The sequence below is a fragment of the Mus musculus genome, chromosome 13 (assembly GCF_000001635.26).
Source record: "Mus musculus strain C57BL/6J chromosome 13, GRCm38.p6 C57BL/6J".
Taxonomy (NCBI): domain Eukaryota; kingdom Metazoa; phylum Chordata; class Mammalia; order Rodentia; family Muridae; genus Mus; species Mus musculus.
Window position 1 is genome coordinate 17,293,300 of NC_000079.6, and position 26,043 is coordinate 17,319,342.

General features: G+C 39.5%; 1 protein-coding gene across 2 annotated transcripts in view; it reads right to left on the minus strand.

Moving 5' to 3' along the window:
• Positions 1 to 26,043, minus strand: part of Sugct (succinyl-CoA glutarate-CoA transferase) — an 837,324-nt gene that overhangs the window by 435,828 nt on the left and 375,453 nt on the right. For both annotated transcript variants that reach the window (NM_138654.3, XM_011244290.3), the window contains exon 11: positions 8,619 to 8,716. In NM_138654.3, coding sequence (NP_619595.3) covers positions 8,619 to 8,716 — 98 coding nt within the window. The remainder of the gene's footprint in view (positions 1 to 8,618; positions 8,717 to 26,043) is intronic.

Here is a 26,043-nt window from a genome sequence, read left to right on the forward strand (position 1 = left end):
GATGATCATGAAAGAGTGTCAGACTCCAGACTAAGCAATAGGAGTTGGGCTACATTGCTAGACTTGGTTTTCTCTTAAGTGTGATTGTTTCTATGCCTTGCTTCTTCCGTTGTAGAGTCAGAAAGTAGTTTAATTCTCAGTTTTAAACTTTGGATAATTTAAAGAGACTGGTTTGAACTTTTAAACAATCTCAATTTTTGTAGACTGAGAGACTTTTAAAGTAGTACTGCATTTTATATTATATTATATTGTTAAAATAAGATCGTGATGACATGCAAGACAGGAAAAGTCATGGTTTAAAAATGGCGTGTCTGCATGTCAGTGTTGGCAAGAGGCAGCATGCTAGCTTCATTGTCAACTTAACACACCCAGGAAGAGAAAACCTCAGTTGAGAGGTTTCTCCCATATAACTGACCTTCAAGAATGTCTGTGGACCATTGCATACACTAGCAAGATTTTATTGAAAGGACCCAGATGTAGCTGTCTCTTGTGAGACTATGCCGGGGCCTAGCAAACACAGAAGTGGATGCTCACAGTCAGCTAATGGATGGATCATAGGGCTCCCAATGGAGGAGCTAGAGAAAGTAGCCAAGGAGCTAAAGGGATCTGCAACCCTATAGGTGGAACAACATTATGAACTAACCAGTAACCCGCAGCTCTTGACTCTAGCTGCATATGTATCAAAAGATGGCCTAGTCGGCCATCACTGGAAAGAGAGGCCCATTGGACTTGCAAACTTTATATGCCCCAGTACAGGGGAACACCAGGGCCAAAAAGGGGGAGTGGGTGGGCAGGGGAGTGGGGGTGGGTGGATATGGGGGACTTTTGGTATAGCATTGGAAATGTAAATGAGCTAAATACCTAATAAAAAATGGAAAAAAAAAAGAATGTCTGTGGAAACTTTTCTTGAAAAGAAGCCAGCCCACTGTAGGCAATACCATCCCTGAACAGGTGGACCTAGGCAATTCAAGGACAGTAACTGAATGTGAACATAGAAGCAAGCCACTAAGTAGCATTTGCTGTGGTCTCTGCCTCAGTTCCTAATGAAGGTTCAAGTTTCTACAGGAGTTCCTGACTTGGCTTCTATAATCTGTAAGGCAAATAAACCCTGTTCTCTCCCAATGCTTTTGGTCAGAATGTTCTATCACAGCAACGGGAAAACAAAGGTAGATACTTAACAGCCCAGCAACTAAAGAACACACTGAAGTGTTTCATTCTTGAACAAAGATAGCTGCAAATGTAACTCAAGTAAAGTGTTTAAACTTCAAAATTCATCGCCCACACTAAGGAACAAGTGTCCCTTGAAAGGGAATGGACCAGGGGTGATGAAGACCCAATTCAAAGGGTTTCAAAAACACTGAGTCCTATGAATAGCCTCATTAGTAAAGTAGTACAAAGTTAAATGTATTTCTAAGTCCTGAAAGCTACTTTTATTTTTTTGAAGTTATCCAGAAATAAATTTTCTAACTACAAGCCCAGGCCAACTGAACCAAATTAGATCACACAATAATACTATATTTATATCATTCCAATCAAGATTTCTAATTGACAGAAAAATACTATTATATTAAATAAAAATTTCCAAAATTAATTATTGTAATGATAGTTAAGCAGAAAAAACTCTCAAGTACATGAACTTTGTGACTTAATAAAATGATTATAACTGGAATTATTTTTTAAAAAAAACTATCAGAATTGGTCAATGTGGCAATGGCTGTAATTCTAGTACTCAAGAGACTTAGATGAGATTACTATGAGTTCAAGGCTATCCTGAGCTACATAGCAAAATCCTGTCTCTAAAAAACAAAATAAAGGTATACCATAATTGATGATTCTTGAAGATTGAGGTATTTCTGTGTGATGGTTTGAAATATTTGTCATAGGCTCCTGTTTTAAATGTGTATCCCAGTTGGAAGTGCTCTTTAAGTAGGCTTTTGATTCTTTGGGGAAATATGGCTTCCCAAGTTAAAAATGTCTGAAATTTACAAGGTATCCCTGGCTCTGCTTCCTGTCTTCTCTGCTTTCTTTTCCACGATTTGAATGGCCTCTACCCCACTCTCCTATCACCATGAACAGAGCTATTCTACTATACTTTTTCTACTGTGGTAGACTGAAATGCTTTGAAAATTCAAACCAAACATTTAAATAATTCCTCTCTTGCTGTCTGTCAAGTATGTCCATTTGGTCATAAAATGTCATTTTTCAAGTATGTCATAATAATACAAAAGTAACAATATATCTTCCAACAGCCTGGGCGGGTAGCTTATGCTACACAATGGAATCTGCTTCACAGTTTGTACCTTGGTAATAGCGCTCACTGTGGTGTAGGCATTGTCACATGTCCCTAACTTACAAAAACCTGAGACTCAGGAAACTCAGAGTACTGGTTCAAGATGAGCGTTAGGAGACCATGGCCTCCAGTTTAGGTTCTCTGACTGTACGAGCATGAGTCTCTACAGTTTTTCCTTGGCTTTGTTGGCCTTAACACTGCAATCATCCCTATTTAGCCAATTCAACTCTACTGTGACAGCTCTGTTGTACACTGACTCTTGTATTCTCTGAAAGATCATGTATTGAATTTCAGAGACTCAAATGAGTATGAGAAACAAAGCTCAAAAACACTTTTAAGAGTCAGCACAAAATGGCTGATTCTGTTCCCAGAACACTCTAAAAGCAACAGTACTATAATCTGCTATATAACTACTTTTGACAGAACATCATTTTTGTGTGACTCTGTATAAATATGACTTTGAGGTGGGAGGCCTGGGCCTTTGACTGAGGCTATGCCTTTGCCACACTGACTGTATCTGTCTGTAAGCCTGTGTGCTGCCTACCTGTACACAGCCTATGTGTGGCAGCATGTGTTTGAGTCCCTGCCTGCTTCGCAACCCTAGTCAGAGTGAGTGAGGTCCTAACTACCTGAGTGTCCTCAAGTTCTCTTCAGTCTCCTGGCATGGGGATCATGGACCTCACACAAGATGTCAGTGTTGCTGGTTTTGCTTTATTCTGGTTAACTAATATTAAATCAGGTACCTTTGAGCTTATAGTCCCTCTTTTAACACTGAATTTATGTTCCAGGTTCCAGCCTCAAAAATTTTGTACATATCTATTTAAAAAAAAAACATGGTGACAATTAGATAATTAGAGGAATTTTTAAAAAATAAATTCTTAATTCAATTCCAAAAACATTTATCACCACTTTTTAGAAATCCCTAAAATGGAACATTTAATCTCACAATGATTCACTATAGTAAACTCTAAAATTAAGTAAGCTCACAGCCCTGCCCCTGAGACATCATTTAAGGGATCGAATCAGCCAGCGATGGCTGGAGCACTGTGCAGACTGTTGCTTTTGCTCATGAGAAAGCAGCACAGCACTTTTAACAATGACTTTCTGGACTGAATCCAAGAGACACTGGCTTTACATTAGTAACAGTTTCCCAGCGTTTAAAAGTTAATACCCATGTCATTCCAAACCACATTTTTTTTCTTCATTCAGTATTTTTTTTTTTTGAGTCTTTAAAATTAGCTCACATAAATATTTCTGTTTTTTTTTTTTAAAAAAAAAAAAAACCTTTCCTTCCCCCACTTAACTCCATCTGTCCTTCAAGATTCATGACAAGTGGAACTGCCTCCAGGAAGTCTTCCCTGGCTGACGTTGGCTGAAGCATTTAGTCCCTTCTCTTAAGCTCCACAGCACACTGGCCACCCTGGCCCTAGCCACACACTGCTAGTGTGGAGTCATTCACTGCTTTATGTATTTGCTCTCGTAATTACACCAGGAACTCCTCAGAAGCCAAGGCTTCACATTTCACCCCAATGTCTGCTGCACCAGGGTATCTAGGCAAAGGCCAAAGAATGTTAGTAATGCAGGAGGGAGGCAGGGAATGCTATGAATGTTGTTTCTACTTTCGCCATTGTTCTCCATTCCTTCAGTCTCATTTCAGGGCTTCCTGATATTTCTCTCCAAACTACTACACATCGTCTCCATCCCCCTTTTCTTGGACTGAACACACATAAAGACTTCCCTCTTGTGGTCCTATCTACAAGTCACACAAGTTGAGTCTGTTGTTCCTGAGCATCACAAAGATGGGATGTGTTTGTGCTTGCCAGAACCTGGACCAATCTGTAACTTGGACTCTTTGGGCTTTAGCTAAGGTTTAATAAGTTTTAGCTTTACCTGGTGTTCAACATTAGCAGCTGGGTAAACAGAGTTTCTGTAACACTCAGGATAAAATGGCAAGCTCAAGGGGAATGTCTTCCATATTACAAAAAGAAAAAAAAAAAAAAAAACGATTTGCTGGCAGGCACAGTGGGGACTTAGGAACACCTGAGAGGCCTGGAGGGAACTGTGTGTGCTGGCTACAGAAACACTTGATGACCAAAGCAGGCAGCTGAGTCTCAGAGAAGGCCTCCAAAGGTACTCCAAGAGAACAGTCAAAGAAAACCTCCCACAGGCCCTTTGAGCAGTCTAAGAATTCCACTGTGTACAAAGGGAATTCCTGATTCTGCAGACTTCACATGAATCCTACTGTGGCAAAGATGGAAATAGTCACTGCCAAGGAAAATTCTTGGAAGATTATGAACCACAGTAGGAAATCCATATGTCTACTGAGGAGCACACACTTGTAAAAGTCTGGTAATGCCTCAGTTCCCAGTTTGGGGTGTCAAATTGAGTGCAGGAACTGAGTTTCTTATGAGTCCATCATGCCTAGAGTTTATTTTTAGTTTATTTTAAGAGTTATCTGTACTGCTAGTTCATTCTCAGAAATGCAGCCCTAGTTTGACATATTCTAAAGATGAGCATATATGTAGGCACATAAGAAAAGTACCTATTTTCATAATAGACAACAGGCAAACCCCTGCTATATTCACATGTTGATGTAACTTTTGATCTAAAAATATACTTCCAATTCAAGAGGGATTGGCAGATACTAGAAAAATATAACATTTATATTAATATATTTAAAAAGACAATAAATGGTTAATGCACTCCAGTTGTAATATTTTTTGAAGCAAAAAGAAGGTTTTTTTTTTTTAAAGAAAACATTATATGAAAAACATGCTCAAAACAACTGCAAGAACTGTCTTCTAGAAAGTCTGCAAGCATGCAGGGAGCTGGGCATTTTGTCTATATTTTTATGCCAGTCCTTAGTATGTCGTAGGTATTCTATATTTGTAAAAATAAATGAGTGAGTGAATGAGCAAGTAAACAAATTTAAGAGAGTCCAGTATTGAGTACTAAATGTTACAAGGGAAATTGAGCTTTCTCTCAGGGTTCTTAGTCTTCTTAATAAGAACAAAACCTTAAGAACAATTCAGATGAAAGGTCGGGGACAATTTTATTAGCACCTACTAGAAAAACCACAGGCAGTCTAGCTGTAAACCTCAGTAGCTGCCTGGAGGTGAGGCAGAATGAAAAAGCAGGAACACAAGGACCTGGGGGCTAGGTATGGAGGTTCAGCAAGATGAGGAATAGGGAGGCACCGTAAGATAAAGAGCTAAAACGTCCAAGGGTCTAAAAAGTTAGCTTAGGTCCTGGCCAATATCCAAAAGAAAACGAAGAGAAAGGAAAAGTTGCACCTTTCTGAATCAGAGAATTCATGACAACTATATAGAGAATAAGAACTCCGGGGAGACAAAGTGCAGAGTCTTATTAAGAGGATAATTATCTCTCCTATCTCTTTAGCATGGCATAAACTGAACCCACCTGTTTGTGGGGTGGTTCCTTAACAAGGTGATTTACTGGCCCTACTGAGTAAAGTCTTACCGTTGGGGGGGGAGGGGTATGTTGAAATAGTAGGTGCTCCCTTGGGAAACAGCATTCCCTTAATGGGCCTCAATAGAGCCCGAGTAAGAATCCTTTAATAGAAGTACTTCCTATGGAAACTCCTGAGTTTCCATGGCCACTCCACTGAAATAGAAGGAAGTTTTATTGGCTTAAGGTTACTGGAATACTTTGAACTTTCTCGCAAGTAAAGATTTGCTGCAGAGCTAACTCATTTTTTAACCTCCTACCAAAAACCTACAATTCCTTTATTTCACAATTTAAGCATCACCCTGATGTACTTTTCACCTCTCTCAATGTCCGTGCCCCAACCTTGGCCTTGGCCTTCCTCCCCTAGCCTAGGACACAGCATCTTGAACCGGTTCTTAAACTTTATCACATGCCCTCAGCCTTAGAAACTTCTCCCAGAGGTCTGCTGACTCATTTCTCTCAATTCCTACAGGCCTCTGTTCACACTTCATTTTATCAGCCAGGCCCCTTGATGCATGGATAGGGATGAAGCCAGCATCATTCTCAGCTTTTGGTACTGGTCCTTTCCCTCCCCTTGTTGTCTTTCAGTTATGTACTTTACTTTCCTGTTTTATTTATTTCCAATCCTTGTAACTTATTCACTTACTAAGCAAGAGCCTCCAGGCAGTACATGTTGAATTGATAAACAAGTACAAAGTTGCTATGTGTGACTTCAAGAGAGAAATATGGTATATGAAATGGGTACAGTCCTTAAAATACATTTACTATCCATTCATTGTGTACACAGCCTGTGGTGGTTTGAATGAGAATGGCCATCACACACTCGTATTTGAATGCTTGGTCCCCAGTTGGTAGACCTGCTTGTTAAGGTTTAGGAGATGTGTCTCCTTATTGGAGATGTGTCACTGAAGGTGGGCTTTGGGGTTTCAAAAGCCCACACCTTTCACAGTTAGTTAGCTCATTCCTCTCTCCCCCTCTCCCTTCCCCTCTCCCTCTCTAACTCCCCGGCCCTGTGCCTTCTGCCTCCTGCCTCCTGCTTGTGGAAAGGGAGACAAGCTCACAGCTATTGCTCTAGCACCATACCTGCCTGTCTGAAGCCATGCTTCCTGCCATGATGGTCATGGACTAACCCTCTGGACCTTGGTCATAGGATCACTTCACAGCAATTGAAAAGTAAGACATTTCCTAAATTTCAGACTGGCATCTGTGAAAGAGGAAGAATAATCACCTGTCTAGGGCTTGAGCTAGCAAAATAGTGATTCTCCTTCCCTTCCCTCTGCATACTAATGTGTCTCTATTTCCACGGGACATTCAGTGATGTTTCACAATTTCTGAAATGATTGAAAGGAAACTTCTTAGGTCAAGATCAGAATACTGACCAGTGCAGACCCCTGAGGCATACTATCCCCAGGACTAAAGCCCATTTTATTTGTGTTTGATTACAAGCTAGATGTGAGCTAGAGACTGCATACATTCTCTCCTAAAGGTGCAATTATCTGTTTGAGAACCCAGGAAGAAATATAACAGTGTGGCTTCATAGCAATGTAGAAATGGACATCTAGCTACGTCTGGTTCAGGACATGCTAAGTATGGGAAAGAAAACAGAACACACAAAATGTGTGTATGGCCAGATTAGTGGCCTCCAACGGAAATGAGTGAGATACCTACAGACAGGAAATTTCCATAATATCAGACTATGAAGGACCCTAGATTTCAAACTGAGTCAACTGGACTTAGTCCTGAAAATTTTTGAAAAACCAGTAACTTTTCAAAATACTGGAATAACATATATCATATATGAGAATGACAAGCTTCAAAGCATTGGTAAAGACTCCTGAAAGCTGGCCACTAAATAGTTTAACTCACTGGTAGTGCTTGTTCAGAGAGATAAAGGATGTGCTTGTAGGTGAGAATGAATAGACACGCTAATCTTCCCTCCTCCCAGCTATTTGACATACCCTGGATGAGAAAGTATTGGGAGTAGTAAAAAAAAAATCATAAAAGTGTTAAGGTAATGCCAAAATAGTCAACACACAAAAAGAAGGGACTGTAAACACTGGCTCTGAAAAAAACAAAAAAACAAACAAACAAACAAACAAAAAAACCACCCTAAGTGAAGAATTCCCAAAGTTTCTTTCTGTGACTATTACTAGATTCTTCCTTTCAATATACTTTCTTATTCTTTCTTGAATCTTAATAGAAAAATAATGAGCCTATGAGTTCAAAAATGTTTAAATGCCTCTCTCTCTCTCTCTCTCACTCCCTCTCTCTCTGCTGGAAGTCATTGAACAGTACAATTCTACAACTGAATTTATCAAAGTTTTAGGGCACAACAAATCCTAATTTTGTGTGTCTAGGTGCTAGTGACTTAATAAGACAATACTTGCATCTGCCTGGTTTTATATCTTTCTTGGGACTTACTCTTCTCACAGCATGAACATGATTTATTTGGTCTATCAAAGAGCTTTTGATAAGTTTCTCACAAGTGCCTATTATTGAGACTTGGTAACCATGGTGTGAAAGGAAAAGTCCTATCAACCAATTAAATGAATTAAAAATGCTTTAGAGACAAAGAGGCAAAAAGTAGAAATGAATGGGTAATTCTCCTGTGAAGAAAGGTTAATCATTAAGGGCTGTGAGGCTTTGCAGTAGAATCAGAATTATATTTAACTAATGATCAGGAAAGGGGCACCCATTCTCATTCCCATACTCTGTGTGCATTAGCCCCTCCGCTGACACAACAGCATTTGACACATGGAGGACAGACAGTGTAGAGAAGTGTTCAAAATGCAGGAAGGCATACATAGGTCTCTGACTGGGAGAACCAGATGCTTCATGTAGGTATCAGGTTGAAGCTTACCGTGCTGAAAGGATTTTCACAAGCTCTTTTCTATTCTGTACCCGAAGATGGTTCGTTCTATACTTGCAATCATCGATCAGTTCAGGCAAATTCAAGATCTAAAAGGAAAAAAATAATGTATACTTTACAAGATCTTCTTGGACCCTTAGGTCCTACAGCAGTCAGGATCTGCCTTCCCATTCTTTCCTTGTCACCATACCACTCTACAAGGGGATGGAAGCAGCAATATACACCTGGAGGAATTATATTGATGAATTACTCTTGTCAGTTATATGAGAGTACCTATATTCATTTATATAAAACCTACGGCCAACATATATCTTAAGGGCACAGACCTAGTTGTTCCACATGTTAATAAAATGATATTATCTACCCCAGGAGTGCTATTCAGGATATTGTATAAGGTGCTAACATAAAGGGAAAGCTCAAGTATTTTTCCAAATTCTAGCTGTTCAAACAACATCAAATTAAAACATCTTCGTCTTTCAGGAGTGTCACAATTTTTCTGTAGTGTGTCTCCCTGAAGGAACACTGACTAGAAATACTGTTGTGCACTTCCTCTTTGGCTGCTCCTTGCTAAAGGGAAAATCCATCCAGCAAACCCCATTGGACATCCTGTAGTTTTAACAAGACCATAATGAAAGTACCAAGTGGATTTGGAAGGGAAAAGACATTTTGAAAGAATGTATGGAGACAAGAGTTTGGCAGTTGTGTTGGAAAGTCAGAAGGAGCATTTATGGACTGGGGGTAAGCCAGGTGCCCTATGGAAAGCCTTACTTACTTCATTAATGTGTTTGCTTTTGATATAAACACTTAATTGTTTCACTTAATTCCCATCATTTAAATGAAATCAATCCACTAATTGTCTCACAAAAGAGAGAGAAGAAGAGAAGATTTCCCAGGGTCGAGTCCACCCCAGCAGTGCAATTCCTCTTTTCTATCCACCACCTACTCTCTCTAAAAGCAGTAATACTCTCCAGGATTTTGAAAAGTGACACTGCATACAGTGTTCTTTCTAGAAACCTCCCAGTTATTGCACATGATCCCAAAATTGGTCTCAAATCCTGACCTAGTCACAAACTTCCTTCTGAAGAGTAGGTCTTCACAAACAAGCACATTCCTCCCCAAAGAAACTGGTTGAATTTTCAAGTCAGCCTAGATATAAAGCATATTACTGCCAGCTACATTAAACAAACAAACAAACAAAAAGACACAAGGTGACTGTATTTTTGAGGGGCTTGAATGCCAATGTGTCCTCTGCATTTGACTTACTGAACTTTTTTGCTTTCATACATCAGCCCTGAAAGTCCACATCAGCTTTGTTTATGATACCTCTGCTTTAGTTCTATGCCTTTCACAATCCTCTTATTTCACATTGCCAAAGTCATTATTCTTGACGTGAGTTTCCTGGTGAGAGCATAGAATTGAGTCATGAATTATCTTCTTAAATAAATAATGCCCATTAAGAATCTTGTTTTTTAAAAATTTTTTGGCAGTTTTTATAGGATATTTTCTTCATTTACATTTCAAATGCTCTCAATTCTGAATATCGATGCTCCAAATGCAAGGGCAGCCACATTCATTAAAGAAACTTTAGTAAAGCTCAAAGCACACATTGCACCTCACACAATAATAGTGGAAGACTTCAACACACTACTTTCATCAATGGACAGACCATGGAAACAAAAACTAAACAGGAACACAGTGGAACTAACAGAAGTTATGAAACAAATGGATTTAACAGATATCTACAGAACATTTTATCCTAAAACAAAAGGATATACCTTCTTCTCAGCACCTCATGGGACCTTCTCCAAAACTGACCATATAATTGGTCACAAAACAGGCCTCAACAGATACAAAATTATTGAAATTGTCCCATGCATCCTATCAGATCACCATGGACTAAGGCTGATCTTCAATAACAACATAAATAATAGAAAGCCAACATTCACGTGGAAACTTAACAACAATCTTCTCAATGATACCTTGGTCAAGGAAGGAATAAAGAAAGAAATTAAAGACTTTTTAGAGTTTAATGAAAATGAAGCCACAACATACCCAAACTAATGGGACAAAAAGAAAGCATTTCTAAGAGGGAAAGTCATAGCTCTGAGTGCCTCCAAAAAGAAACTAGAGAGAGCACACATTAGCAGCTTGACAACACACCTAAAAGCTCTAGAACAAAAGGAAGCAAATTCACCCAAGAGAAGTAGACAGCAGGAAATAATCAAACTCAGGGGTAAAATCAACCAAGTGGAAACAAGAAGAACTATTCAAAGAATCATCCAAACCAGGAGCTGGTTCTTTGAGAAAATCAACAAGATAGATAAACCCTTAGCCAGACTCACTAGAGGGCACAGGGAAAGCATCCTAATTAACAAAATCAGAAATAAAAAGGGAGACATAACAACAGATCCTGAAGAAATCCAAAACACCATCAGATCCTTCTACAAAAGGCTATACTCAACAAAACTGGAGAACCTGGATGAATGGGACACATTTCTAGACAGAAACCAGATACCAAAGTTAATTCAGGATCAGATTAATGATCTAAACAGTCCTATATCCCCTAAAGAAATAGAAGCAGTCATTAAAAGTCTCCCAACCAAAAAAAGCCCAGGACCAGACAGGTTTAGTGCAGAGTTCTATCAGACCTTCAAAGAAGATCTAATTCCAGTTCTTCACAAACTATTCCACAAAATAGAAGCAGAAGGTACTCTACCCAATTAATTCTATGAAACCGCAATAACTCTGATACCTAAACCACAGAAAGACCCAACAAATATAGAGAACTTCAGACCAATTTCTCTTATGAATATCGATGCAAAAATACTCAAGAAAATTCTCGCTAACCAAATCCAAGAACACATCAAAACAATCATGCATCCTCACCAAGTAGGTTTCATTCCAGAGATGCAGGGATGGTTTTATATATGGAAATCCATCAACATAATCACTATATAAACAAACTCAAAGACAAAAACCACATGATCATCTCATTAGATGCAGAGAAAGCATTTGACAAAATCCAACACCCATTCATGATAAAAGTCTTGGAATGATCAGGAATTCAAGGCCCATACCTAAACATGATAAAAGCAATTTACAGCAAACTAGTAGCCAACATCAAAGTGAATGGTGAGAAGCTGGAAGCAATCCCACTAAAATCAGGGACTAGACAAGGCTGCCCACTTTCTCCATACCTATTCAACATTGTACTTGAATTTCTAGCCAGAGCAATTAGACAACAAAAGGAGATCAAGGGGACACAAATTGGAAAGGAAGAAGTAAAAATATCACTTTTTGCAGATGATATGATAGTGTATATATAAGTGACCCTAAAAATTCCAAAAGAGAACTCCTAAACCTGATAAACAGCTTCAATGAAGTAGCTGGATATAAAATTAACTCAAACAAGTCAATGGCCTTTCTCTACACAAAGGATAAACAGCCTGAGAATGAAATTAGGGAAAAAACACCCTTCACAATAGTCACAAATAATATAAAATACCTTGGTGTGACTCTAAGGAAGTGAAAGATCTGTATGATAAGAACTTCAAGTCTCTGAAGAAAGAAATTAAAGAAGATCTCAGAAGATGGAAAGATCTCCCATTTTCATAGATTGGCAGGATCAATATAGTAAAAATAGCTATCTTGTCAAAAGCAATCTACAGATTCAATGCAATCCCATTCAAAATTCCAACTCAATTCTTCAACAAATTAGAAAGGGAAATTTGCAAATTCATCTGGAATAACAAAACAAACCTAGGATATCAAAAACTCTTCTCAAGGATAAAAGAACCTCTGGTGGAATCACCATGCCTGACCTAAAGCTTTACTACAGAGCAATTGTGATAAAAACTGCATGGTACTGGTATAGACAAAGACAAGTAAACCAACGGAATAGAATTGAAGACCCAGAAATGAACCCACACACCTATGGTCATGTGATCTTTGACAAGGGAGAAAAAACCATCCAGTGGAAAAAAGACAGCATTTTCAACAAATGGTGCTTGCACAACTTGGGCGGTTATCATGTAGAAGAATAGGAATTGATCCATTCTTATCTCCTTGTACTAAGGTCAAATCTAAGTGGATCAAGGAACTCCACATAAAACCAGAGACACTGAAGCTTATAGAAGAGAAAGTGGGGAAAAGCCTCGAAGATATGGGCACAGGGGAAAAATTCCTGAATAGAACAGCAATGGCTAGTGTTGTAAGATCAAGAATCAACAAATGGGACCTCATAAAATTCCAAAGCTTGTAAGGAAGGCAAAAGACACTGTCAATAAGACAAAAAGGCCACCAACAGATTGGGAAATTTACTAATCCTAAATCAGATAGGGGACTAATATCCAATATATATAAAGAACTCAAGAAGGTGGACTCCAGAAAATCAAATAACCCCATTAAAAAATTGGGCTCAGACTAAACAAAGAATTCTCACCTGAGGAATACCGAATGGTTGAGAAGCACCTGAAAAAATGTTCAGCATCCTTAATTATCAGGGAAATGCAAATCAAAATAACCCTGAGATTCTACCTCACTAACACCAGTTAGAATGGCTAAGATCAAAAATTCAGGTGACAGCAGATGCTGGTGAGATTGTAAAGAAAGAGGAACATTCCTTCATTGCTGGTGGAATTACAAGCTTGTTCAATCACTCTGGAAATCAGTCCGGAAGTTCCTCAGAAAACTGGACATAGTATTACTGGAAGATCCAGCAACACCCCTCCTGGGAATATACCCAGAAAATGTTCTAACTGGTAATAAGAACACATGTTCTACTATGTTCATAGTAGCCTTATTTATAATAGCCAGAAGCTGGAAAGAACCCAGATGCCCCTCAACAGAGGAATGGATACAGAAAATGTGGTACATTTACATAATGAAGTACTACTCAGCTATTAAAAAGAATGAATTTATGAAATTCCTAGCCAAATGGATGGACCTGGAGGGCATCATCCTGAGCGAGGTAACCCAATCACAAAAGAACTCACATGTTATGTACTCACTGATAAGTGGATATTAACCCAGAAACTTAGAATACCCAAGATACAAGATACAATTTTCAAAACACATGAAACTCAAGAAGAATGAAGATCAAAATGTGGACACTTTGACCCTTCTTAGAATTGGAAACAAAACACCCATGGAAGGAGTTACAGAGATAAAGTTTGGAGCTGAGACGAAAGGATGGACCATCTGGAGACTGCCACACCTGGTAATCCATCCCATAATCAGTCTCCAAACGCTGACATTTGCATACACCAGCAAGATTTTTCTGAAAGGACCCTGATATAGCTGTCTCTTGTAAGGCTATGCTGGGGCCTGGCAAACACAGAAGTGGATGCTCACAGTCAGCTATTGGATGGAACACGGGGCCCCCAATGGAGGAGCTAGAGAAAGTACCCAAGGAGCTAAAGAGGTTTGCAACCCTGTAGGTGGAACAACAATATCAATTAACCAGTACCCCCGAAGCTCATGTCTCTAGCTGCATATGTATCAGAAGATGGCCTAGTTGGCCATCATTGGGAAGAGAGGCCCCTTGGTCTTGCAAACTTTATATGCCTCAGTACGGGGGAAAGCCAGGGGCAAGAAGTGGGAGTGGGTGGGTAGGGGAGTGGTGGGGGGTTCTGGGGGACTTTTGGGATAGCGTTTGAAATGTAAATGAAGAAAATACCTAATTAAAAATATATTTTAAAATTTTTTTGGCATTTTTATTATATATTTTCCTCATTTACATTTCAAATGCTACCCCCAAAGCCCCCTATACTCTCCCCCTGCCCTGCTCCCCAACCCACCCACTCCCGTTTCCTGTCCCTGGCATTCCTCTGTACTGGGACATATGATCTCTGCAATATGATTAAGATATCTTAAAAGGAAATCAGTCATGAAATAATACAAAAAGTCACCATTTTGTAAGAAATTAAGAATGGGCACAGCCTATGTGTGGTGCTTAGAGAAAAAAAAAAAAAAAAACAAACTCGTCGCTTGACTAATTTACACTCCTAACAGCAGTGAATAAATTACTTTTAATCTGATCATCACCAATAATTTGGTTTTACAGTTTTAGTACTCATTGAAAATATTGCAGATCTATATAATTCATTTTAAATGTATCAACTCACCTGTCCCTCCCTCCAATTTCCCCTTCAATCCTGTCTGCTGTCTATCTCCAAACTTGATTTCTTATAACATACTGAGTCCAACTAGTGTTACTATTACACCTCCAGGTGTGGGATCCTCCAAAACAGAACAGGCAACCCTTCCAGTGGCCACAGTGTGAAGAAAAGTAACCTCCTCCTCCCCAGTAGCTACAAACTAGCAATAACTCCTCAGCTAGGGATGGGCCCTAGAGAGCCTCTTTCCTATGCCAGAATTAATGTGTTTGATTTTGTGCAGGTTGAGCAAACTTAAGCACAGCTGCTGTGGATTTATGAGTCTTACAGCTATGGCATGTCCTGCAGACAGCCTTTCCCAGCACTCTGTCCCATGCTCTGGCACTTACATTCTTTCTTTTCCTTCTGTATTGTTCCCTAAGCTTTGTGGGAGGATGAATATAGATGCCGCATCTTCGGTTAAGCATCCACAATCACTCTTAGCACTTTGAAAAGATGGGAGTTTCTGCATTAATCACTAACCAATGTGATCAAAAGCTTCTCTGCCCAAGACTGAAAGCTGATGCTGACCTAGGGATATAAACATAAATATTGAGAAGGTAGTGGTTTGGCAACTTGACCACTCACCAAAACAAATCAAAAGATTTCTCTTGGGAGTCTACACCTTTCCTCGTAACTAGTTTTAGCCATGTTTATAGTACCAGGAATGAATTCCCCCTTATAAAGCAGGCTTCAAATCCAACCAACAATCTTGCTACTATTGCCTAGTGGATATAGCTTGCATAGGATCTTAGATTTGTAGCATGCAAAACCAGCACTACATGAAACACAAGCAAACAATGATTTAAAGGCCTATTCACCTTGGATAGGAGACCCACAACACATCAAAAAATGAGTACACAGAAGTCTAGCTATGAACTAGTAGGCTCACTAGAGTTTCTTACAGAAGCGTATAAAGACTTATTATAAGACCTCAGATGACTCAATGGCCTCTGCATTGCCAAAAAGCCTACCCTAAAAATGGCTAACAACATATAAGGGCTATATTCCCAAGACTCCCTAGATGATATGCAAGCAGTTCATCTGGTTAGAGTCTCTGAACCTCAGCAATAGTTACTGTTGATATGGCATGAAGAATCTTATATCTTTCATTAATTTCTTGAGTCTTGTAGTTTTAGTCACTTTCTGTGCCTTCTATGATTTTTTTTCAATCTCTAAGTCTTAAAAGCTTCCCTCCTCCCTCTAGGAGGTAATGTTTCAATATGAAGGAAACTGCAACATAAAATTCCATCCCTTCCTCTAGCTCTTGGATTCTTTCTGCTCTGTCTTCTACAATTCTCCATGAGTCTGGAAGAGAATAATATAGCTGTCTGACTAAATACATGACTATTGCCAGTTATAGTAATCTATGAACCTAAGTATAAATGTTTGCAGGGGCTAGCTATTTGAAAGACATACCACACCTTTTCTATCAAATAATAGCAGTGACCTTTCCAAATACTGGCTTTAGGCTTTTCTTTCCAATCAGAAAGCAAAATATTAGACCATAACAGTCTGGTCATTACTGCAGCAGTAGGCACATCATAATGGTACTAAACGGTGTATATAGCTGAACAGGATTACTGAAAACAGTTCTCCCTTAGCATCCTATATAGTGCTTCCTGGTACTAAAGAATGCCAGAAGGCAGGTGAAATCTTCCAGCTTTGTTTCAACCTGATGTTTCCTGTCCTGCAGCAAAAACATGTAATATCATCAACAACATGGACTTGCCACCTGGCTTTAAATGTAACCAATAGTGGTAGTAATAACCTTTGCAGTTTGTTTAGCCTTAGGGGCCTCCCTCATCAATAATTAATTAGTAGTAAGTTTCCTCTGGCATTGGGATTATCATTCATCCACTCGTTCTTGAGAGTATTTTCTGCCCTTAATGATGTCTTTATTCTTTTTATACATTGGATTTTAAAGAGGGTAATGTGTTCTCTGAAGGTCTATTGTCTACTGGCATCTATTTCAAATGCTTTGTGGTCTTGACTAAGGAAACAAATAAAAGAAACATTAGAAAAGCAATGCTGATTATGGCTGCCATAGGTGAAAAATACTACCTCATCTAGCCATCCATAGCCCACAGTCATTTTTTATGAACCACACAGCCTTCTCATCCTAGAGTGCTGCTACTACTACTATAGGGCTATTAAATATCTCCCCTCTCCTGATGTTCTTGGGATGGGGAGAGCTTGAGGTGTTTAGCCTACTTTAGACCTGGTGGGGTCATGGTCACGTTTTAGCATGCCAAGCTGGCAATTAGAAGTGGCTCCTCAGCACTGACAGGCTCTGGACCCACACTGGCTCTTGCCTTACCATTGGTCATACTTGAAAGGGTCTAGGCTGGGTGAATAGTCTCTACCCACAACATAATTTACTATAATGGAGAGATATATACTGCCACATACTCAAAACCAATTCTTCAGCTCTTGGTCAAGCTTAATCTTTTTGACCTGAGCTGTTTTATCATTTATGTCTTCTGTGAACTGTTATTCAGATCTTCAAGCCTTCTAGAACCTCACTGGCATAACACTTGGTTTTCTGTCAATTTTTTCCCTTAGAAACACTTGTTGGACACAAACCTTGCCACACTTACCTTCAAGTGACCTGTCTTCTGCCTTTAATCATCCCCTCTTAATTGTTTTATAACTTTAGAAATCAATTTACATGCTTGTCTAAATCAGTTAGATCTACCAAAACCTCTCCAAATTCATAAAAATCACAAAATCACATCTCACCATGGAGTTTGGCAAAGTCACTAAAGCTCCATGCTAGCTTTGAGGTCCCTACCAAATCAACCTCTTCCTTAGCTCTCCTGCACACATGGTCTTACCCAGATGAGTGCACTGGACATCAAACACAATCTCTCACATGCTTCAGTCTCTTGGAAAACACCCATCTTTTCTCCATTGTATTCTAGTCCTTGATCTCCGTGGGAGTCTTAGCTAGAAATAACCAAATACCTCTACTTATTCCTGCAAGCCAGGCCAACAAAACCTGATTTCCTTAGTTTGTCTCTGTCTTAAGAAGGGACAGGTAGGTACATTGCCCAGTTTCTCCAATTTCTCTGTACTCAGAATAATCAAATCCAACCCCATGTCTCATAGCATCACAAGCTAGGCTGTGAGATAAAAAGTTGTTCTTTGTTAAGCCTAGTGACACATGTTTTAAATCACAGCAGTCAGAAGGCAGGCACAGGTAGATCTCTGAGTTTGAGGCCAGCCTGATTTATAGAGTAAGTTCCAAGAAAGTCAGGGCTACAAGAAGAAATCATACCTCAAAAAAAAAAACCCTAATAAATAATAATATAACTAATACTAATAATACTAATGCCAGTACTACTAATAAAGTAGTAAATGTTGTTCCTAATTTAAGCAGCTCAGATGTTGAATGTCCCACAATGAACATGGTTTCTGATACTTGACCATTCTGAAAGTCTCCATTCTCATGCCGAATCACAGATGTCCCTGCCCTCTCTGTTAAAGATCAGACATCAGAGGCATCTTCCACAACTTCTGTCTTATTTCTTTCCTATTCAGTGACCAATTCTTTCCACAGGTTACAGGTTACAATTTTTTGCATTCTATGAAATGTTCCTTAGCACAGATACAATTTAAACCCCTTTGCTTGTAAAAAAAAAAAAAAAAATTATGCCAGTAACTCTATCCCAGAAGTTCTCAACCTATGGGTCACTACCCTTTGGAGTTAAATGACCCTTTCACAGGGGCTGCCTAAGACCATCACAAAACATAGATATTTATACTATGATTAATAACAGTAGCAAAATTATAGTTATGAAGTAGAGAGAAAACTAATTTTCTGATCACCACAGCATGAAGAACTGTATTGAAGGATCACAGCATTAGGAAGATGGAGAACCACTGCTCTCATCCCCCTCCCCCTTTGTCTTGCTTTACCCAACAAACCAGAGGTTGACGTGGGTGAGAATGTCTGTATGTGTTTCCCGCACTGTAACTCCTGACTTACACAGAAACATTCTTTCTGGGAAATTAGCTGAGCCTTAGTTGTATGCCTTACCACCCACAGTAAAGTCATGCAAATCGAGTTACATCCTGCTCATGAGCATCATGTCCTTTATGAACTACTTTCAGAGACTGTAACATAGCTAGAAGTCTATTAGTGGTTTAGGGAACACCTCCACAGTAACTAAAGTTCTAGATCCCATGTATAAAATGCCATGCCAACCAAAACCAAGCAGAAGATGGTGGCTAGACAGTGATACTACACTCTAAGATGGTTTTACTTTGGTTGCATACCCTATTATCCATTGCAGGGAGTGTGTAACCACTCCTCCCCAACTTAGTTTTGATTTTGAAGGTCTCTATTCAGACAGCAACTCTGTTGTGTGATTTTTCTCAGGAAGAAGTGAACAAGCCCACACAGAATACAGACAAGAGACCAAAGTAATGATTCCTCTAAAACCAGTCTGTGGACTAGTGGGCCTACAGAAGAAGAGGTGGGCAGCTACTTATAGGAAGCATGAGTAACAAAAACAAAACAAAACAAAACAAAACAAAAAAAAAAAAAACAAAACAAAAAAGACACCAAAAAACAAAACAAACAAAAAAAAATCAGCTGCTTCACTGAAAAGTCCACCCCAATACGGGTTATCATCATACATTTCTGACTCCAAATTTTCCATTTGATTATTCATATCTTTAATGGCTTTGCTAAACACTTTTACTTTTCCATTTACTCGGGATGCCTATAATGCTTAGAAGAGAATTTTAAGAACAGTGTATTACAGTCTTTGTGAATTAATTTGGACATGTGTTGTGCTGATGTTGGCATAAACAACTTTCTGTCTTTTCTTGAGAAACTTTAGATTCTTCATTTTCTGAATAATTTTAGATAGTATCCCAGACATTTTAAACATGGTACCTGTCAGAGACCATCCGTGAGAAAGTAAGCCCTTCACAATCTCCCTAACAGGTCAAATGGCCTCGTGCTAAGAGCTGGTTATCACCCCCTTCCTCCTTATTCCCTTCCTGACACCCAAGGCTGTAAAATTTGAATAATAGCCCCCTCTTCCCTATCTCTTCCTGAGTTCCCATGACATCCAAGGACATGAGTCACACCGGAGCCCAGCCTGACACCCAAGGCTGTCAAGGAGGATCGATGTTCCAGAGATAAGATGCAAAGGGCCCCCATGTCAGCAGATGCCCACTTCTTTGTTCTTTGTATAATTCTCCCTCGACTCCTCCCATATTCCCCGCGATGTATGCTTTAAAAACAAGGCACCTCAGCATAATAAACGAGACCTCGATAGGTACCCTTCCTGATCTCCTATTTCTCTTTTTCTTCCTCCCATCTCCTTCCAGGTATGCGGTCCCCCCTCGCACCCACAAATAACTGAATCCCGTGGGACGGGATAGGTACCAAGAACTTTTGAATTGGGCCTAGAGAAATAGTTCAGGGGTTAAGAATACTTGCTACTCTGTAGAAGGCCTGGGTTTGGTTCCCAGTACTAGCATCAAAAGGCTCACAACCACTCTTAAGTCCAATTCATTGAGATTTGATGCCCTCTTCTGGCCTCCTCGGGCACCTTCATACACATAGTGCACTTACAGACAAGAAACTACACATAAATAAAAATAATAAAATAGAACTTCTGGATCAGACCTGCAGATCCAGATGCATACAGGTTAGACTCCTTCCCCATACCTATCTTCTCTGTCCACCCTAGCCATCCAGGGCACTTCCAGCTGCCCTGAGTTTCCTGCCATCCTCACTGGAACCCATCATTCTCTCAGAACCTCTCAGCCCACCTTCATCAGACCTGCTGACCTGAAACCATACAGCCTAAGGATATCCTAAAGAGGTCTGCCACATCCAGATCACTGAGGTTAGGCTCCCTACTACAAAAGGAACATCCAAGGGCTAAAGGTATCCAAAAGAAAACAATCAACAAAAATCAGGGCAATATGACACCTTCAGAGCACAGTTACCCTACTACAGCAAGCCCTGGGTATCCTAACACAACTGGAGCACAAGAAAATGATCTTAAATCCAATCTTATAAAGATGACAGAGGCCTTTAAAGAGATGATGAATAAATCCCTTAAAGCACTAAAGGAAAATGCAATCAAACAGGTGAAGGAAATAAATAAAACTGCTCAAGACCTGAATGTAGAAACAGAAGCAATAAAGAAAACACAAACTGAGGGAATCCTAGAGATAGAAACCTAGGGAAGAGAACAGGAACAACAGAATACAGGAGATGGAATAGAGAATTTCAGGTGTATAAAATACAATAGATTAAGTTGGTACATCAATCAAAGAGAATGTCAAATCTAAAAAATTCCCAACTGAAAACATCCAGGAAATCTGGGATACCATTAAAAAGCCTAACCTAAGAATAACAGGAATGGAAGAAGGTGAAGTATCCCAGCTCCAAAGACCAGAAAATATTTCAACAAAATCATAGAAGAAAACTTTCTTAACCTATAGAAAAAGATGCCTATAAACATATGAGATATAGAGAACCACTTAGACTGGACCTGAAAAGAAAATCCTTCTGGGACATAATAATCAAAACACAAAATCTACAGAGCAATGAAAGAATATTAAAAAGCAGTGAGGGAAAAAGGCCACGTAACATACAAAGGCAGACCTATCAAAATTACACCAGACTTCTTAAGAGAGACTTTAAAAGCTAGAAGTGCCTGGAAAGATATCCTGCAACCTCTACAAAACCATAGATGGAGAGAAAATAAGATATTTCAAGACAAATTCAAATTTAAACAATATCTCTCCACAAATCCAGTCCTACATAAAATACTACAAGGAAGACTCCAACCCAAGAAGGATAAACTACATTCAAAAAAGCACAGGAAATAAGTAAATCCATACCAAACAAGGAAAACACACACACACTAACACCACCAACATCAAGATAACAGAAAGTAACAATCATTTGTCATTACTATCTCTCAACATCAAGGGACTCAATTCCTCAAGAAAAAGACACAGGCTAACAGAATGGATGCAAAATCAGGAGCCATAATTCTACTGCACACATGTAACACACCTCAGCAATAAAGATAGACATTACTGCAGAGTAAAGGGATGGAAAAAGGTTTTCCAAGCAAACAGACCCAAGAAGCAAGGTAGAGTAGCCATTCTAATAGAACAGAAAGTAGGGAATATCCTTGAATGCATTGGTACAAAAGACAATTTCCTGAACAGAACACCAATAGCTCGGGCTCTAAGATCAACAACTGATAAATGGGACCTCATGAAATGGCAAAATTTCTGTAATGCAAAGGACACTGTCGTTAGGACAAAACACAGCCTACAGATGGTGGAAGTATATTCACCAAACCTACATCTGAGAGAAGGCTAATATACAAAATTTTATAAAGAGCTCAAGAAGTTAGACATCAACAACCCAAATAACCCAATTGAAAAATGGGGTATATAGCTAAACAGATTTCTCAACAGAGGAATCTTAAATGGAGAGAAGCACTTTCAAAATGTTCAAAGTCCTTACTCCTCAGGGACATGTAAATCAAAACAACTCTGAGGTTCCATTTTACACCTATCAGAATGGCTAAGATCAAAAACTCAAATGAAAGTACATGCTGGCAAGGATTTGGAATAGGGGGATACTCCTCCATTGATGGTAGGAATACAAACTTGTACAACCACTTTGGAGATCAATTTGGCAGTTTCTCAGAAAACTGTAAATAGTTCTACCTCAAGACCCAGCAATACCACTCCTGGGTGTATAAGCAAAAGAAGCCGCACTATATCACAGGGACACTTGTTAAACAATATTCATTGCAGTTTTATTCATAATCACCAGAAACAACCTAGATTCCCCTCAACTGAAGAATGGATATAGAAAATGTAGTACATCTACACAATGGAATACTATTCAGCTTTTAAAAACAAAGACATCATGAATTTGCAGGCAAGTGGATAAAACTGAGTGAGGTAACCCAGACCCCAAAGGACTTACTTATAAAAGGATGCTAACCATAAAATATAGGATACACATGCCACACTCCACAGACACAAAGATATTAAAGGCATCTCGAATATGTGCCAGAGATCAGGGATGAGGGAGGCTCCCAAGAATCAATGGAGGCAATCCTAGCTGAGTCTCATAGCTCTGGGGATATATAATCTTAAGAGGCCACTTCTGTAGCCAGGCAGGAACCTAAGTGGAACAATAGGGACACCAACTTAGTCAAGAAGGCCCAAAATTTATCCTGCCTACAAGAAATGCAGGGACAGGGGATAGAGCAGAGACTGATGGAACAATAACCAACCCAACCAGCAACACATCCCATGGACAAGCACCAATCTCTGACACTATTAATAATACTCTTGTTATGCCTGCAGACAGGAGCCTAGCATGGCTGTCCTCTGAGAGGACTCAGCAGCTGACTAAGACAGATGCAGAGGCCCACAGGCAAACATTATGAAACTCTTATGAAAAAGTTGGAGGGGAGAATTAAGGGCCCCTAAGGGGATAGGAACCCACAGAAAGACCAAAAGAATCAAATAATCCAGACCCTTGGAGGCTCTCAGAAACTGACACACTAACCAAAGAGCTGGACCTAGACACCTTCTCCCATGCATGCAAGCATGTGCATACACACACACACACACACACACACACACACACAAACACAGAGGCATGTAGTAGATGTGCAGCTCAGTCTTTATGTAGGTCCAGAACAAGCAGAGCAGTGTCTATCCCTAAAGTTGTTGTCTTTCTATGGAACCAGTTCCCCTAACTCAGCTGTGTTGTCTGACTTTATTGGGAGAAGAAGCATCCAGCCATGCAGAGACTTGATGTGCTGGAGTCGGAGGAGCCTCCACTCTCTCAGAAGAAAAGGGGAGTGGGATAGGGGGAGGGATTGTGGGAGGAAGGGTAGTGATCAGAATGTAAAGTGAATATTTTTTTCTTTTTTTTTTGATTTTGATATTTTTATTAGATATTTTCTTTATTTGCATTTCAAATGTTATCCCCTTTCCTGGTTTCCCCTCCGAAAATCTCCTATTCCTGCCCCCCTCCCCCTGCTCCCTAACCCACCCACTCCCATTCCTGGCCCTGGCACTCTCCTATACTGGGGCATAGATCCTTCACAGGACCTAGAGCCTCTCCTCCCATTGATGACTGACTAGGCCATCCTCTGCTACCTATACAGCTAGAGCCACAAGTTCCACCATGTGGTTTGTTTTTTTGTTGTTGTTTGTTTGTTTGTTTTTTGATTGGTGGTTTAGAATGTAAAGTGAATATTTTTAAAAGTAAAAATAATAATTAATAATAATAGAACTTCTAAGTCATGTTTAAATCCTGTAGAAACTTGTTGATGCTATTGTTTCTAGAAGTTGCCTTGCTTAGTTCTAAGCTGCAAGTTTCATCACAGTTTCCATCATTTTGGATCTAATATTGTTTCAATTTTCAAGCCTTTTTAGTGTCATTTGAATCTGTCTTGTATGTACTCCACTTAGTAATCACACTGTAAGCTGAGCATGAAGGCATGTATGTTGATTCTGCTCACAGCGTTTTGGGTGCACTAATTTGAATCAGATCAGTGTATATGCAGCACAAATGTAAGCCCAGAATTCATAAATAAGTTCAAGGATCACTCTGAAAAATTTTTCCCTCTTTGCAATCTTTCTCTCTGATTACTCCAATTTCAGTGTATACTTTTCGGCCGGAAGCCAAATGGCCAGAACACAGGTCAACAGCAACACAGATTCACACCTGTGGATAACCTGACCCATGGAGAAAAGTTTCTTTCTTAGTGGACTCTGCCCTGTGTTCTGCTGGGATTCTTCCGTGGCTAGCACAGAAGAAAGTGTAGAGGGTAGAAAGGAATAGCACCACATGGAGACCACAACTCACTCTTAATTTTCCTTGTACAGCAATAAAGCACACCTCTGGAGCTCATTTCCCTTGCCTGGTGCCCGCTGTTCCACTTCAGGCTCCATTGAACTAATCTGCCAGTTCACAGGAGCTTCAAATTCTAATACTCTTTAATGCTCCTGCTGTCTGCTCACAGAGGCGTCAAGCAAAGTCCCCCTCCATGGTAGCCAGGTCTTATCACAAAGCTCTGTTAAAGGGGAAGTGTGCCACCTGGGTCTCTCCTAGAACCAGAATTATCCTATCCACGCTTTTAGACGCCAGTTAATAAATGCTTCTTGTGAGTGAGGGGCATGCTATGTTTTGCTTATGTAACTAGCCCTTAAGATCCCCGTAATCTATACATTGGTATAGCTATATATCATAACCTACATTTTATAGGGACACAAATGTGTAGAAAAGATTAAGTACTTTATCCATGGTTACCTGACTATAAGCAGACAAAGCCCTTAGAAATCAGGCTGTAATGTCCCCAGACCACCTGCACCTGAATCAAGTATAATATTTATTAAAGTTGAAATTTCCAGTGCCCGACCCCAAACACACCGGTCAAATCTTTGAGAACGTGACTATCAGAGATTCTAAATATATTGAAGCTGAAAAGCAACACATTCTGTACCCAGTGAAGGAAATGACTTTAAAGGGGATGTCAATATACTTCAAATAGAAATAGCCATAAATGTTGGCATCAATCAGTTTAAAATAGCTTACATATGCTCACTTTCCCTGTTATTCTGCATCATGTTAAGGGACATAAAATAGAAATTGTCATACACCAAGGTTCACTTTATATATAGCAGTATATTTCAGACCCCCAACCCTTAAATTTGTGCTCTGACTCTGACCCCTGAACACAAGCACTTCCTTATAGTGTGCCTCCTGTTAATCAACCAGTATATCAACTTCTAGGTTAGAAAGAGAGGACTTAAGTAAATCGCAGCCAGTCCTCACTGACAGCTGCTCCTGCCCTTCCTACGAGGTGGAGTTGTTCGGAAATCTTCTAAAGAAGCAGACTTGGGTTCACTTCTGTGAGGCCAGTTTGCGTGAGACCATCCCTAACAGATAAGTGTGAATGAAATATATATTACAAGAAATTTATTCCTTATGTACTGCTGGTAAGAAAAGAGAATTTTGTATCCAAGTAAACATACCAACAATTTGTTTTAACGTGGATTAAAAGAAATGTTGTACAAGTTTACATGCGATGACGAAATGACCAAGATTGAGAAAGTCAATCAAAGTGCAGTGCTCACTTGGCAAACCTACAAATAAACTAAATACCATGGAAACCCTCCGCACAGAACACTTCCTCTGAGGTCCTGGAGGTTTTAAAGGCACTGCCTTGATGGCTCAT